Below are 15,878 nucleotides of genomic sequence, written 5' to 3' on the forward strand. Positions count from 1 at the left end.
GTAAAGGTAAAGGACCCCTGGATGTTTAAGTCCAGTCAAAGGTGACTATGGGGTTGGGGTGCTGATCTTGCTTTCAGGCCGAGGGAGCCGGTGTTTGTCCACAGACAGTTTTCTGGGTCATGTGGCCAGCATGACTAAACCGCTCAGTAGTGCACGGAGGACCTTGATGAGCGCCAGAGCACACAGAAATGCCGTTTACCTTCCCGCCGCAGTGGTACCTATTTATCTACTTGCACTGGTGTGCTTTCAGATTGCTAGGTTGGCAGGAGCTGGGACAGAGCAACGGGCGCAACGGGTTTCGAACCGCCAACCTTCTGATTGGCAAGCCCAAGAGGCTCAGTGGTTTAGACCACAGCACCACCTGCGTCGCACTGGATAATTAATAAAATGCCAGGACACTAAAAGGACAGCTGTAGAGCATACTTATTATATACATGTTAAATTTCAGAAACATTAAAAAAATAAGTCAGAAATTAGTTTTGAAGTTAAGCTTCCCAGAACTAGAGAACTGAGCCACTTTTGGTACCTCTTTTTGCTTTTGGGCTGAGGGACTCTCTGAATATTTGTAGACTGCCCCCATATCGCCACTCACCCCTGAATATTTACAGCCACCTCCCACACATTTGGAAATAAAATGAGTGGCATCTAGGCCAGAAGGAACATTCTTTAATAAGTTTCATTTTTCAAATTAAGCATCAAGAGCCACATGTGTTGTTTTCTCTGAAAGTTATCTCTGAGCTGTAAAGTGGGAATCAAGCATTCTACCTTTTGCAGAACAAGAAAACAAAAATTTAAAATAATGTTCATTTCACATTATAAGTTCTTAAATAGCAGAGTTACAAATAAGTCCCTTAATGAACAATACTCTGAGATACTTTGGGGACAACGGTTGAGCTATAATCCCAGACTCTTTAAGCATCTTCAACAGCGGAAAGGTTTGTTCTGACATATTCCTTTCCTTCAAATAGGAAAGTGATGCTCAGCTTTACAAATCAATACAGGTGAGTTAAGTGCTCCTCATTGGAAAAATGCATGATATAAGATTTAATTATGCTAGTCAAGTAAATCTCACTTTAAAGTGACAAGGAAGAAGAGAATTTAGTAGTACTGCACATTTTTACAGCTGCATAAATCTGTTTCACACAACCAATGCTATTATCCCAGCACTTTAAAACTAATGAATCACCTCGCCATTCTGTATAGAAGGAATGTAGTCTGCATACAATGAGTTCCATCATTCCTACAAGGAGCTCTAACAAACATGCTAAACCTACCACTTCTTTTTAGCTGCAGTGCTAAATAGAATTGCTTAAGTGAACACCGTCATCCCATTTTTTAAACCTTCAAACTACCTTGAAATATACTCAGAGTCGCAAAGTGATTTCATGCTCTTTATTCAGCTCATAGTGGTGAGGAGGAATGAATGAATGTCCCCTCAAAGTATCTGCTTTATATACATTATTTACACAATGGGCTGCACATGATTGGCTAATTCCGGAATTCTACTGTAAGCCAATCAGGTTGTGGATTCACTTCTATCTGGAGCATGATTGGGTGGTTCCTGCCAACCAATCATACTGCTGCATTCTGAATCCTATTGTTCTAGGACCAATCAGACTGCTGCAGTTTGGATCCTATTCAACTCAGTACATAACATACCTGAAGATGCTGCACACTGTACAACAATAATTAAAAATAAAAGGCCCTCATGGAAGGCCCAGATTATTCACTTGGAGATTTACTTAGTGTTCTACCCACCTCTCCATCTTTGGATTCCAGCTTGAGCTCTGTCCTACATGTAGCTTCCAAGTTGCCAGCTTCTGCATTGATTTCAACTCCCTTGGGAGCCTCCATCACCAGAAAGCGTGTTGGTGACTCAAGTCTGAAACATCAAGAAGGGTTCATATTACTTCCTTTATTTCTCCTGGAAACTCGTTTGTAATAGAGAACTATATGCATTCCTTGAATTTAATAGGCTCCATTACGACTTGATGCTAAGATGCTAAAGAGCATGCCCACTAAACCACATTTTGATGTTGTTGCATTTCACACATCTCTAACAACGAATCTGGGACTAAGTCCTATCTTTATAGAGTGCACGTCTGTCACATTAACATGATCTAGTGTTAGGTTTGTATCAGACTACAATTCATTCATGTTACCATTCTGTAAGAAGGCATGTGGCATCCCGAACACCAGTTTGCATCAGTTTAGAAGGGGGTATTTTAAAGGTCTAAGAGTTTATATTTCCACACTTTACTTTGCTGCGTATTTTGTGATTTTCAATCTCTGCTGGAGTTCTCACACCAAAGAGTTCTTGCCCCAAACTAGATCTTGGCATCCAGGAAATTCCCCTTTTTTTATTATACCTAGCATTTTATCTTTTAACCAAAATGCAAATAGAAAAACAAACAGCAAACAACAAACCCAGACTAGAGTAGTAGTTTCAGACTAGAACCCCATTTTTTTTATTCTAACCTCCGTCCTTTATACTACATAATATATACTGCATTTTTTAAAATAATTCACCATTTTCTTTCCCCTACTCTCTTAACCTCTACGTCTTCGTTCTCCTCTCTTTTTCCTTTTCTTAAAAAAATGAAAGGGAAAATTGCAGTGATGCTACTGGGTGATTTAAATTGGGTTGGTGTACAACCCAACTGTGGATCCTGATCCACCAAACAAATATCAAAGCATATTCATTGTTTATCTGCCTGCCTTACTGTTTCATGACTAGTCTTAACAGCAGTGCAAAAAGTTCTGCTTAACTTCCCAGGATCTTTAAAATTCATGTTTAGGACATTGCAGTCTTAAATCAAAACAGCCAGTGGCAACCATGTACCTCCTTAGGAAGTGCCTTCAGATTATCACTGAAGCTCTGCAGAAGTAGTCATCAACAAAAAAGCAAAACTTTATTTTTCCTAGCTTGTTTGAAAACTTGCAGTGTAATTTATTGGAGGTCAGCATATCAGTATGTTCTGTAGTTTCAGAGGAATTCATTCTGTTGGAGCAGTCATTACTTATCCAGATTTCTAGTTTTCATTTCCTGCATCATACACAACCTCATTAATCACTCCAAAACGAGGACAGCAAAGATCATATTTTCTGCATTACATCTGCCTCCAGCAGCACAGACTATGGTGCTTCCTTTGCTTTCCTAAGTAGATAGGAAATAAATATTTTCAAATATTCAACACATCCCAAACTTTTAAATTTTGCCCATTTTTAAATTTAAGGACAGATTTTGAAGCAAAAATTGAACTCACATTTTCAATGTGAAATTAATTCTTAGCTGAAAGTTCAACTATGTTAGACATACTGATATATCTTGATTTTTCTCTTTTTCTTTTTAAAATAGGCTTCTAATATGAAATCTTATAACCTGCTGACTCTTAAATACTAGTAATTCCCACTGCATGTGATCTATCAGATCTTATAAAATGCCATTATATGTCAACTATCAAATTGCACAAAATTGCACAAAATTGCACAAATTGCACAAAAACCATCAAATATTGTCCAATATTATTATCATTTTCCTTTGGGGGGTGGGGGGAATTATGGGTTATTTGAAAACTTTACCAAGGGTTCCTTGATGAGAGACTAGCTCCCCTACTTCTGCTGATCTTCTTTTGCAATTTGCAAACATAGAGGAATACTGGGTGTGTTCAGGTGAGTCTCAGCTCACTATGGGCAATGGTGAGGCCCAACACTGCAGACATAAGCACTCATAAGCACTTACTGATTCCATGGCAAGGTGGCATTGGCAAGGCAAGCTACACTGAGGAATGGCTGTAATCAACTGGCAGAGCAAATGATCTACCTGCAGAAAGTTCCCACTTGAAGCCGTGGTACCTCAATATACTGCGGGAAAGACTCCTATCTAAAATCCCAGATGGACCAATGCCAGTCAGTGCAGGTAAGTACGGAACTAAATGGACTAGATATCAGTATATCAGATAAAAGGCAGGCAGGCTTCTATCTGACTAAGCATATCCAGACAACTTGTTTCTGGCAAGAATCTATTTTACACAGTGAAGTGAAGAGACTTGGTAACAGGAAAGGAATGACAATGCCTTCTCCCAGTTTTAAAACAGCTCTGCTTCACGGGCTTTCCATTTGCTTATGAGTAGAATTCAAAGCGCTGTATTCACTCCTATGCATTCTGAGATTCAGGGCTGCTGACTTCTATATGCTATGCTATGTGTTAAGATCTGCTTCAAAGGCCCTTCTCTGGGCCCCATCACCATATAAAACCAAACTGGTGGCAACTGGTGAAAGGAACTTTCCAGTGATGGCACCCTAACTGTTTAACTCTCTTTCCTGGGATACTCATGGGGGCATTTAGCTTCATAGGTTTTAGATGCCAGACTAAGACTTATTTTTTATTTAGCCAGGCCTTCAACCAGTTTTAGAGTTGCTGTTCTATGCTATTTTTTAAGGGTTCTGTTTTTGTTTGGTTTTTGTTTACTGTTTCAACTTTTTTTGCAAATCCATATTTAAAAGTGAGATAGCATTAAAAAAAATAAATATTGGAGTATACTTTGAAGGAGAGACCATTAACCTCTCAAATGTCTAATGTTCTTAATGAACTATAGTAGATGATGGGCTGTACCTGAATAAGTTAAAGTAGACCTATTGGAATTAATTGACAAGTTATTCATGTCTACTAATTCCATGGGGGCACTTTGATACGAACATTGGATATGACCATATGTATTGCTATTCATGAAGCTTTCTATTTCAAATCTACTTCTTTATTCCATAAAGAGCATTCTTTAATCTAAGCTGCGCATCAACTTATGCCTATAGGAATATTATTGTCTATCCATCTGTCATCTATCTATCTATCTATCTATCTATTTATCAAGGCAGACTTTGCATTGAACTTGAACTATGCATTGCAGCAACTCTGGGTTATTATTTCTTCTGTGTTTAATTATTTCTAATGGCACTATAATATTTCACGTTGGGCAGAAAATTAGCCACATCATCAACTATGTCGCACCTTAATTAGTAAATAACTACGTCAAACAGTCCTACAGCCAAATCAATTTGCAGACAACTAACTACTATCTTAGGCTGGGAATGTGATCTTTGTTTTGTTAAAATCAATGGGCTTCCTATCCAGACTGACATGCCTATGTGATTCTGATATTTATGTGTCATCTTCCAAAGAACCAATTATCTCCTCCAATCCCATTCAAAGGAAGATGCAACAATTTTGCCTATTGATCAAAAGTTAATTAACCAACATGCCTTTGGCTTGAAGATGTTATAGTCATAAATACATTTTCATTCTGATATTTGGACCTCACTGTCTGATTACCATGGAGTGAGATAACATGTCTGTAATCGGAAATACATATTCTGACTGGAAAGGTTTTTGGTTTGAGATGCAGAGATACTGCATAGTTGATGCTTCAGTCAATTCTTGCATCCAGGGGTGGGTCTGTTGGCTCAACCACCCCTGAGCCATAATGGCAGATAGAACTGTGGGATCACAATTTTTAGTCTTTTGGTTTTTTATTGTTGTTTTAAATTGGTTTTAATGAAAGTCATTTTGAGTTCTCTTGTAAGAAAAGCAACTAGCAAATATGATAAACAATCATCAATCCAAGGTCTCATGGTGAGAACTGCCAAAAGCCATCTCTGATTCTGAAATAGTTCAGTGATGTTCAGCTCCACTGCATCCTTTCAAAGGCTACAAAAACAAAATCCAGAAGTAGAGTGGTCTTAGGAACTGTAGAACAAAAGGTTAGGAATTAATTGCCCATCATGCCTGTTTTTAAGCAGCAACTCTAGTTTGCTTTGCATCTTCAGTGTTGTATGCATTCATACATCACACACATCATATGCTTTAAAAAGTCGCAGAAATGGAAGGATCAATCTCCTACACCCAAGAGGAAGAACCAACAATGCGACATACCTTAACAGTGCTAAACACACATAAGGATGAAACATTGTTCCCACAAACATTCTTGGTGTTTGGGGGGGGGGGAGGAAAGGAGCCATATTCTCTTTCCCTGAGATGGTGCCATGCCATTCTACAGTACTTCCATAGGGACATTCAGTCTCACATTGGAAGGGAATGTCACTGGGTACTGAGATCAGCTTCCTACTAACGGAAGCAGTTTCAAAGTTGTTGGGTTTTTGGACTTGATATCCCGACTTTCACTCCCCTTGAGGAGTCTCAAAGCTGCTAACAATCTCCTTTTGCTTCCTCCCCCAAAACAAACGGTGAGGTGAGTGAGGCTGAGAGACTTCAGAGAAGTGTGACTAGCCCAAGGTCACCCAGCAGCTGCATGTGGAGGAGCGGGGAAGCGAACCTGGTTCACCAGATTACGAGACTACCGCTCTTAACAACTACACCACGCTGAAATAAATCTTCAGTCATCTTATCATGAATGGTAAGCTCATCCTTATCCATGAGTTCTTAGAATTTGCCTTTGCCCTGAAGGTCGACAAAAACCCTCCCCGCCATCTTCGTGGGGGACAAATTATTCTGCAAAAGTGTTAGGGAGGAGGTGGATATCTAGCCTGACCTCAGGCATACTTAAAGCAGAGTGAGCTTGTCTCAGAGCCAAGTATGTAAAAAGAAAGAAATTAGTCATTCAGGAGAGTCTTTCTTAATCACTGCAGCTCATGATACATATGGAATTCTATAAAAATACAAACACAACCAAGTGCTTTGTAAACATACCTTGAATATCATGGCTCACAATAAAATATTTATCATGATTATTTATTGCATGGCACAAGCATCAATCTCATTTTCAATTATGTTCTAATGAAATGCACCAATTACTGTTTAAACGGTGACATACAATGCTAATCTCATTCAACAGAGATAAACCTTGCTTACACAAGCTTTTCGGCATACTTTCTTCAACAGCATTAATTACGGATATAAACAAAGATGCATTATTATCTTGGTATTAGCCTGTGTTTTAGTTTGACATGTTCTTCTGTTTGACAGTCTTAATCACTAGGCAGTTTCCAACAATGACGCTGCTAACTCAGCTCAGGTGCAGCTGAATTCTGAACCAAGTTACTGTGATCCAGGGTTTGAAACTATGTACTGTACAACTCTCTTGAAGTACAAGAGAGGGGGCTGGCTTGCAAAAATAGCACCAGTGGCTGGTTAAACTCCTCATCAGTACAACAGAAGGAGACCAGTACAACTCCCAACTGGCTATGAATGATTTTGAACAAGAAGGCATTTCCTAGTCTGCATTTCAAAACTTTCCTTATGTTGCTGGAGCCCAGAAAAGAGATCATAAGAAATGAAAAATCACATCCATGTATGAAGATACACAAATAGTGGCTGTTTTGCTAATCTAGGGATAGTGAGAGAGGACAAAGGAAATGGGCCTTTCCCTCTGGAACAATGGAAAGTGCCACATATGGATATTGAGCAGAAGAAGACCATTATAAAGTTCTAGGGAAGGGCAGGATCCTGAGGCAGGGGTGTCTTCCTTGCCAACAAGCCAAGATCTGAGCAGGCTGAATCTGGTGCCTTCCAGGTGTTTGGAACTCCCATCAGCCCATCCAGTATGGCCAATGGGGTTATAGTATGTCATCCAAAAATCTGGAGGGCGTCAGGTTGGAGAAAGCTAGAATATCCTTACTGGTGGAGGCCATGTAATAAATTAAATTATTAACAACAACAACATTATGTCAGCTCACTGCAAGGAAGTTTCCAGAGATCGATTTTTTAGTATGCTCAGATAGGAAAATAAAAGGAAAGACATAGTGCTCTGTGCTGATTCCTCTATCCAATTCCTGCATAACACATAATAATAGCATGATACTTAAGAGTACAGTGAAAATGAATACAAAAGACAATAATTACCAAAAAGAAGCTTCTGGGCAGTTGCTTAGGCTGAATACACATATATAGGATGAAAGCTAAGGGGATCTAAAGATGAGCAAGATACTATGCCAGTTCTGCTATCCTGTCTTTTACCAATGAGAATATGGCAGTGAGGCCGGAATAGGCAAAATGCCACCGTGCAAACCAACACTGCTGCTTTAGGGATGTGCACAGTAAACGCCTAGTCAAATATGGGTGGTGCTGTGGGTTAAACCACAGAGCCTAGAGCTTGCTGTTGAGAAGGTTGGTGGTTCGAATCCCCCCGATGGGGTGAGCTCCTGTTGTTCGGTCCCTGCTCCTGCCAACCTAGGAGTTCGAAAGCATGTCAAAGTGCAAGAAGATAAATAGGTACCACTCCGGCAGGAAGGTAAATGGCGTTTCCGTGCGCTGCTCTGGTTCGCCAGAAGCGGCTTAGTCATGCTGGCCACATGACCCGGAAGCTGTACGCCGGCTCCCTCAGCCAGTAAAGCGAGATGAGCGCCTCAACCGCAGAGTCATCCGTGACTGGACCTAATGGTCAGGGGTCCCTTTACCTTTACATTTATATTGCGCTACCAATTCAAATGAATGCAGTGTTTTGCAATATTCATTTTTCCCTGTTCATAAAATTTTATTTATCAATTATGAAATTGATAATAGGAACGTGTGACTTGTCCAGTATTATTCTGCAACTAAATGTTTGAATATGGGTTTCTCGCCAAGCTTTCTGGCTACTATACTGACTCATATTTATTTATTGCATTTATATCCTACCTTTTTCTCCAAGGGGCTCAAGGTGTTATACATGGTTTTCCTGCTCCTCATTCAATACCCACAATAAACCTGTGAGGTAGGTTAGACTGAGAGTGAACTTTACAGTGCATTTAAATGTGTATGTCCCTGTGTGATATCCTATTAAACATTTGAACTCAGATCACACTCGCTCAATTTGAAAAACTTTCTTAGCATAATAAAGCTTCTATAACCTGATGGCAATTTTTGAAGAATAGTTTGAAGACCTCCTGACATGGTACTACACCTGTGGCTTATTCATTTGTGCAGAGTCAATTGGTAATGATTCAATTAAGATGGTTAATGAAGACTTAATTTATTTACTTGGGCATGTTGCTCCTGTTTTAATTAACAAGAAACATTCAATATTTCAACTGCCCAAACATTTTGTTTGAGCCCTCATGTATCCCCCCCCCCTCTGCCCACAGCATCGCCAGGAAAATGAGTGCTTATTTACTCAATGTCAGTTTTCACACTTCACTAAACCTTTTCTGTAGCTGACAGCAACAACTCCTTAGGAGTAAAATTGATGCTCTTTGGATCAGAAATGAATACTGCTTTCAGTTGTCTGTCATTTTCAGATGGGGGAAATGACACTAACAATATATGTTAAAGAAAACAGACAAGATGTAGAATACATACATTTCAAGTGATACATTTTCTAAGAATTCAGGGGATTTTGTATATGCAGTTTCCACTTGCTCAAGCTCAAAGGTTATCATGACATTTAGGCTGCAATCTTAAAATACAATTGCTATGAAATAGGTCTGGCTGAACGCAGTGTGACTTATTTCTGCGTAAGCATACATGGAGCTGTCTTTGAAAAGTGCTCAGAAACTTCAACTGGCTCAAAAAGCTGCAGCTAGATTGTGGGGCGATGCTTCTTTTTTTGTAATTATTTGTATGTTTTTCATAGATCTTTTATATTTATATTGTTGGCATCCATTGAGAGACAAATTCTGAAGTGGAACTACAAGAATGCTCATGTACAAAGAAATGCAAATCACTTTAGAACCATTTTTTCAAGTGTTCCCAGGTGATGCTCAGAATTTGTGACCCAATTATGAGTCCAGCACCATTTGTGACCATTGTTAGCCCTCCAAAAATAATTACAGGTGCCATTATCACCAGATGAATTACATAAAGAACAAAATGCTGCTATTCATGTGTGCTGCTTTGCAGTGAGTGTTGTGTCAGTTGTTGTTTTTTATAAAAAAATAATAATCAAGGATTCTGGAAGCACAAGGGCTAAGACTTTGGGTAAGGAAATAAAATAATACTTCCTGAAAGAGTGACAAGACAAAACCTCAGAGATTTGGAAGATATCAGCACGATGGGCTCAATTTTACTGAGAGAAGGAATTTATTCACATTCCACAAGGTAGTAAAGTTACAACAGAGGGTTGTATCCAACTAAGTTATACTAAGATGAACAAAATTAATGAACCTAGGATGGTCATGTCTATTAACTTCAATGTCTACTCTGAGTAGGGCTTGCATTGGCTACAATTCTGATTTGATTTTGTGTGTGTGTGTAAATCCACCAAGTTTATCAGGCTAATGATAACTTGGTGGCCGACTGTATGATTAACGATTTGTTGGGCCAACTATAAATGATGGCATACAGAGTTCAGTAGCAACTGCCAAGACTTTGCTCAGTACTGACCAGGTCTAGTAGTACAAGTCCAATATTAATAGATCACCTGTGACATATGTTGGCAGTTGATTTTTTAAAAAAGAATCTGGAAGAACCATTTGCCTTGTTCCTTGACTACTACTGTTGGTATGTGGATATAATGAGGGGGCTCGTCAGTCTGGGAAAATACCCTATATAGAAGGAAAACTCTGATCCTAAACCTCTGTTGCCTTGTGGGCTATCTTCGGGAGAAGAAAAGGCTTAGCAGTAAACCCTACACACAACTGGAGTGGAGTTCCTAAGATGGTTGGATGGCGTCTTGTAGCCTCCTTCCGGCAACTCCTGCAGCCAAGCTGCTTTCCTCTGGACCACATCAGTGAGGTCAAGAGGAGCCCAGGACCTCCATACACTGCCTAGTCGTGTGCCCTGGAGATATCACTTTGGTTCTGCTAAAACAGCAGTTTGAATTCACCCCTAGACACACACTCCATTGTCTCTCGAGACAGATGAATACCAACAACATATCACTATTGCAAAAAGAGTGATTGTAATGTAAGACAGAGGTAGCCAGATGTTGCTGAACTCCAACTTCTATCAACCCTAGCCAGCACGACCAATCGACAAGGACTATGGGAATTAAAGCCCAACAATTGCTGGCTACCCCTGGTATAAGAGGCAATGTAGTGGGCCCAAGTCTGTAGAACCCTCTCCCAACTGAGATTAGACAGGCACATTCCTTGCTGGACTTCAGGTGCATGAAAACTACTTTCTTGTTCTAGCAGGCATTTTAAGGTAGTATTTGGTTTATTGGTAATTTTTAATTGTTTTATTATCTCATTTTCTGTAGATGGTTTTTATGTACACTGCTAAGAAATGTGAATAATTAAACAGCTTAGAAATGTCTTGAATAAATAAAGATCTGTTAGTTGACCCTAGCATACTCTCCATTTTGCAAATGGGTCTCAGTGGTCTGGCACTAATTTCAAATGCTTTGGAAAAGACTTTCAGTGGAATCCTAAATGTCTATTCAAAAGCTGAATTCATTAGAGAGTTTCCTCAGTGTGTGTAGATTTGAAGCTTTTAGCTTACGCCTAGGAATCCCATTGCAATGTGGAAGTAGAGTGAGCACTTCAAAGAGTGAGAAACCTGCTCACTCCAAAAATAAGACATTCAGACCACCTTTGTTGATATGATATGCCTGATATCCAATTATTCTGCAGCATCCCTGAAGTCCAGCACAACAGCTTATGAAGTGATACAGCTACACATTACTGGCCATTGAAACAGATTTGATTTAAAAAATAGCAGATAGACAAGGATTACATTACAGAGAGAAAATGGTCAGATACCATCAGGCACAATTTCAGTACAGGGTATGCAAGAAGACTGTTTCCAATTCTTTCTCTATAAAAATATGTTTATTAAAACTGACTGCCAGAAAGTCCATGGTGCTTTTTGTTTTTTGCATTTTTCATTACATACAGTCATTTCTTTCACTGTGTTATTCTAGTTTTCCTTATCAACTCTTCTGAACATCTAATACAACATCTATTAGGACGTGCCAACCTAGCAGTTCAAAAGCACACCAGCATGAGTAGATAAATAGGTACTGCTACGGTGGGAAGGCAAACAGCATTTCGGTGTGCTCTGGCACTCATCACAGTGTCCCATTGCGGCAGAAGTGGTTTAGTCATTCTGGCCACATGACCCTTGGCCTAAAAGCGAGATGAGCGCCGCAGCCCATAATCACCTTTGACTGGACTTAACCCCTTTTACCTTTACCTTACAACATCTATTACGATAATAAGTGTCTGTTACAACCATAAAACATCTCTACTCATTTCCTATCATAAGACTTCCCACCCTATCTTTCCTTGACATCACTGACATCCCCCCTCCTTTTCCCCTTTTTGACCTGTGTTCATAAATTTATCCCCGCTTGCACATTTAACATTATTCCACTCTTTTTAAAACTATTTTTCTAGTAGTTCCCACTCACTTATTTTCATTTTCTCAGAAAGCCCATGTTTTTCCTGTTTTTCCTAGGGCTACGTTTCCTAAATGCTACTGTCCATTCCAGTAAAGCTGTGTTTACTCAGCCATCTCTGGCTGTGTCTCTTCCTTCCGGCTGCCTAGATAAAAAGCATGGCTGTTTCAGTGACAACTCCAGAGTCAGATGTAACATATTCGATATTGTGTGTGCCCTACACTGGTTTCATACCATTTTATTTTAATCCAAGAAAGAGATAGAGCGGTACATGTGTGGCATGTAGGAGTTTATATGCCCGACAAATCTATTTATATTGCAAGCTGATTAATAAAACAGAAGCACTTCCTGGCAAAGCAATTGCCCTGGTTCTATTTTCAAGGCAATCACATTTAAGCAAAATAAGATTTTTAAATCATAATACACTTCACTAGCTAGGCCCAATGGATTCTTTGCCAAGATAAGAAACTATTAAATGTGTGGTGTTCACTGTTTATTTTTACCCATTGCTATCTCCAGTTCTGTCTCCTTTCCCAGGCAAAGCTAGATCTGGCTATTATGGAGTAAACTATTCAATAACGTCTCACTAGGTGGTGAAGTGATGTAATTAGAGCTCCTACAGGACAGGGTCACAGTGAGGTGAGATACAGTAAATAAAAAATAGAACTGATTCTCAGCAGCTCATACAGTGACTGAATCATTTCTCTCAGGGCAGTCTTATTTTTACTGAGTTTTCAATTTACTTCTATTTTAGCTCTAGCAAACAAGCAAAGGGAAGGCAGGCTGTGAATTTGGACACCAGGGTTTATGTTGTTGCTTTTACTTTATGTTCTCTTTGCGTAGCAAAGCTCCTAAATGAACAAATGCAGTAGTCAAGGTATAATCAACTTGTTAAATACAATGAAGGGTCTTCCAGCAGCTTAAAGACTAACACATTTCTTACACAAGTTATGCTCACAACATGCTGTCTAACACATTGGGTAGCTTTCTGAGTTTCCAAATACAGAAGCTTTCCCAGTCTGTTGGTAGGAATATGAGCTTTGCATTATGTCTTACATGGGAGTCCTGTGATTACTAGTGTGCATATGATAGAAGGGATTATATGCATGATCCAACAGCCAGAAATCATTAAAGCAACCCATTTGTTAACAACACCTCCTGGGGTTGCTATGAATGCATGAAATTATACACCACTGAAAACAATAATCATCCCCAAAGAGTTCTCATTTTAAAATATTATTACCTCTCACACACAGTGCATTGACAGTCTTTAGAGTTAAAGTATCCTAAATTAACTATAATGCATAATAAGCTGATCCTGTCAAAACATTTCAACAGATAATTCATGAAGCAATTTCAGTTGGAAATCGGTGAAAAATGAAAATGGGTCCTAGACTTGACCAGGCAGAAATTTACAAAACCTGTCACTTGCCTTTAGACAAGGATACTAAATTGGTCCAGCAACCAGAGAATGGCTTGCTCTGGACTTAAGCGACATGTCAGCCTTGAGCTGGCACAGGAATTTCAGGAAGGAACTCCCCCAACCCACCTTCTGCCTAGGCCAGCACAAGCAGCAGGGCTTCAGACGCAGCCCTGGTTCCACTACCCTGTTTGGACTCACTGTTCCCCAGCCAGGAGTAAGGCTTGCTCCCTAAGTCAAGTGCAGTCAGTGAGAGAAATGAATAGTAATCAGTTCATACATGCCACGAAGTTCAGAATCTTGAAACATTAAAGAAAGAGTTTTAGGAGCTCCTATTTTTGCCCAAGTATTTCTGAAGTCCATTTTGCTACACCTAGCACTGGGATTTCTCCTGAAATAATAACACTCTTCATACTGATTTTAGAGTACAGTGGTTTGAGTTGTCAAATGGTTCAGACTAGAATCCCTGTCTGTAGTATTAATTTCAGGCATTCCAAAGTGTGTCTTTTTCGATCTGATTGCAATGTAATGGTGAGTTGTAAAAAAATCATTCTTGTAAAAAGTTATAGATAGTTCCAGAACCGACCACCACAGGATATCTCCAATTGTTTAATATTGATAAACCAGTTTCACTGCAATCATGAAACAGAAAAAGAATGTGTTGTTATTGAAGTGTACAGAAGCAGCCATTTTAAACCAGTTGGCTTCGTGAAATATTGTGTATGCATTTTATACCAAAGTACATTCCACCGACTTCTGCTTGCATCCTGTGGTTTTTGGAAGCATGGAGCTTAGTAATCAATAGAAATAATACACCAGAGTCAAGGAGGCATCCAGATTATTTTTTTTAACCATGCTCTTTCCAAATATCCCCCAATACAGCCATTCAGGAACCATGATACAATATTATGGTCCAAAGTAATGTAGCTGTCTCCACAACAGAACATTTATTCTTTCTTCCATTCATCTTCTCCATAATATTTTAGAGAGAGAAAATATGCTGCCAAGAAGGATGTTATTACTTTGTCTCATGGCATGCTTTCTGAATGTGTTTCCTTCCTCCTTCCAATTTGAATTAAAGGTAAAAATGAAGTACCCTATGCAATAGCCATTGTGCAATGAATAGTAAGTTCAGCAAGCACCTTCAAAAACAGTGTTATTCAGACAATTACAATTTATTGAAGATATTTATACAGTAATCTGATCATTACCAGTACAACCAGAAGGCATGATTCCAACACCTGTTGGGCAGAATACCTCTGGGCACCCTGTAACAAAGTCTTGCTAAGATGAAGTTGCTTTGATGACATCTCTGGTCAGATGGGTTTGTGGACCAACTTTAACTTTCTCCAAAGAGTCTCCTAAAATGCCTCCACCTATTTTGTATTTGATCTGCAATGGTTACTATTTTGCGTAATTTGTTCTTCCAGTCTCTTGAGAGCTGCAAGAAGTTCTGCATTGCACCTCCAGCATCAGGTGCAAAGGAGAAGCAATTGTGAGGATCAAAAAACTGTTTTTTCCACCCTTCCCTTTGGCACCTTGGAAGGTGAAGGAGGGGTAGGATTACAAAAGCCTTCTTTGAAACAGCCACCCCTTACCCTTTAAACATTAGAGTGAGCTGGTGAACTACAGAGTTCTTCTACCTCCTCTGAAGTTTAAAGAAGGTAGGGATGCTGCTTCAAAGACCACTTTTGCTGAAATGGGAGTGCAGGAGACCAAAGTCCAAAACCATGCAATGTATTTTGACATGTGGCTGGCCCACTCATCTGTCAATCATGTGGGAATATAATAACATCATGTGAATGGTAGTTGACCACCCTGTCAAATTTGTCCTGTGACGCTGATGCTGATAAGAATCTGGCATGTTAAGCCAAAGATGATTCCCACCTGCTCTATAAACCCTGCTTGCGGACAATGGGAAATCTTGTTTGACAAGCCTGTTTTTTCACCAGGTGCAGATACACCCTTTTATGCATGCCTTCATAATCATAAGGGTAATATGCTTGGTTTTTTGAAAAAAAGAAAACCTCTAGATTATTAGAGTAATGAACTACATGCCTTTTTGTGGGCACAACCCTGGCAATGTATTTATTGAGATCATATGCTGATTTTAGTACACAGGACTTAGCATTAACATCAGGCATACCTGAATTCTGTCATCACATTATTTCTGTGTGCGTGCGTGCGCG

General features: G+C 39.4%; 1 protein-coding gene across 1 annotated transcript in view; it reads right to left on the reverse strand.

Moving 5' to 3' along the window:
* SGCD (sarcoglycan delta) overlaps positions 1-15,878 on the reverse strand; it is a 384,180-nt gene that overhangs the window by 13,782 nt on the left and 354,520 nt on the right. The window contains exon 9 of the mRNA XM_083423883.1: positions 1,759-1,882. Coding sequence (XP_083280009.1) covers positions 1,759-1,882 — 124 coding nt within the window. The remainder of the gene's footprint in view (positions 1-1,758; positions 1,883-15,878) is intronic.

The sequence above is a fragment of the Podarcis tiliguerta genome (assembly GCF_965153285.1).
Source record: "Podarcis tiliguerta genome assembly, chromosome: 2".
In the NCBI taxonomy this organism is placed as follows: domain Eukaryota; kingdom Metazoa; phylum Chordata; class Lepidosauria; order Squamata; family Lacertidae; genus Podarcis; species Podarcis tiliguerta.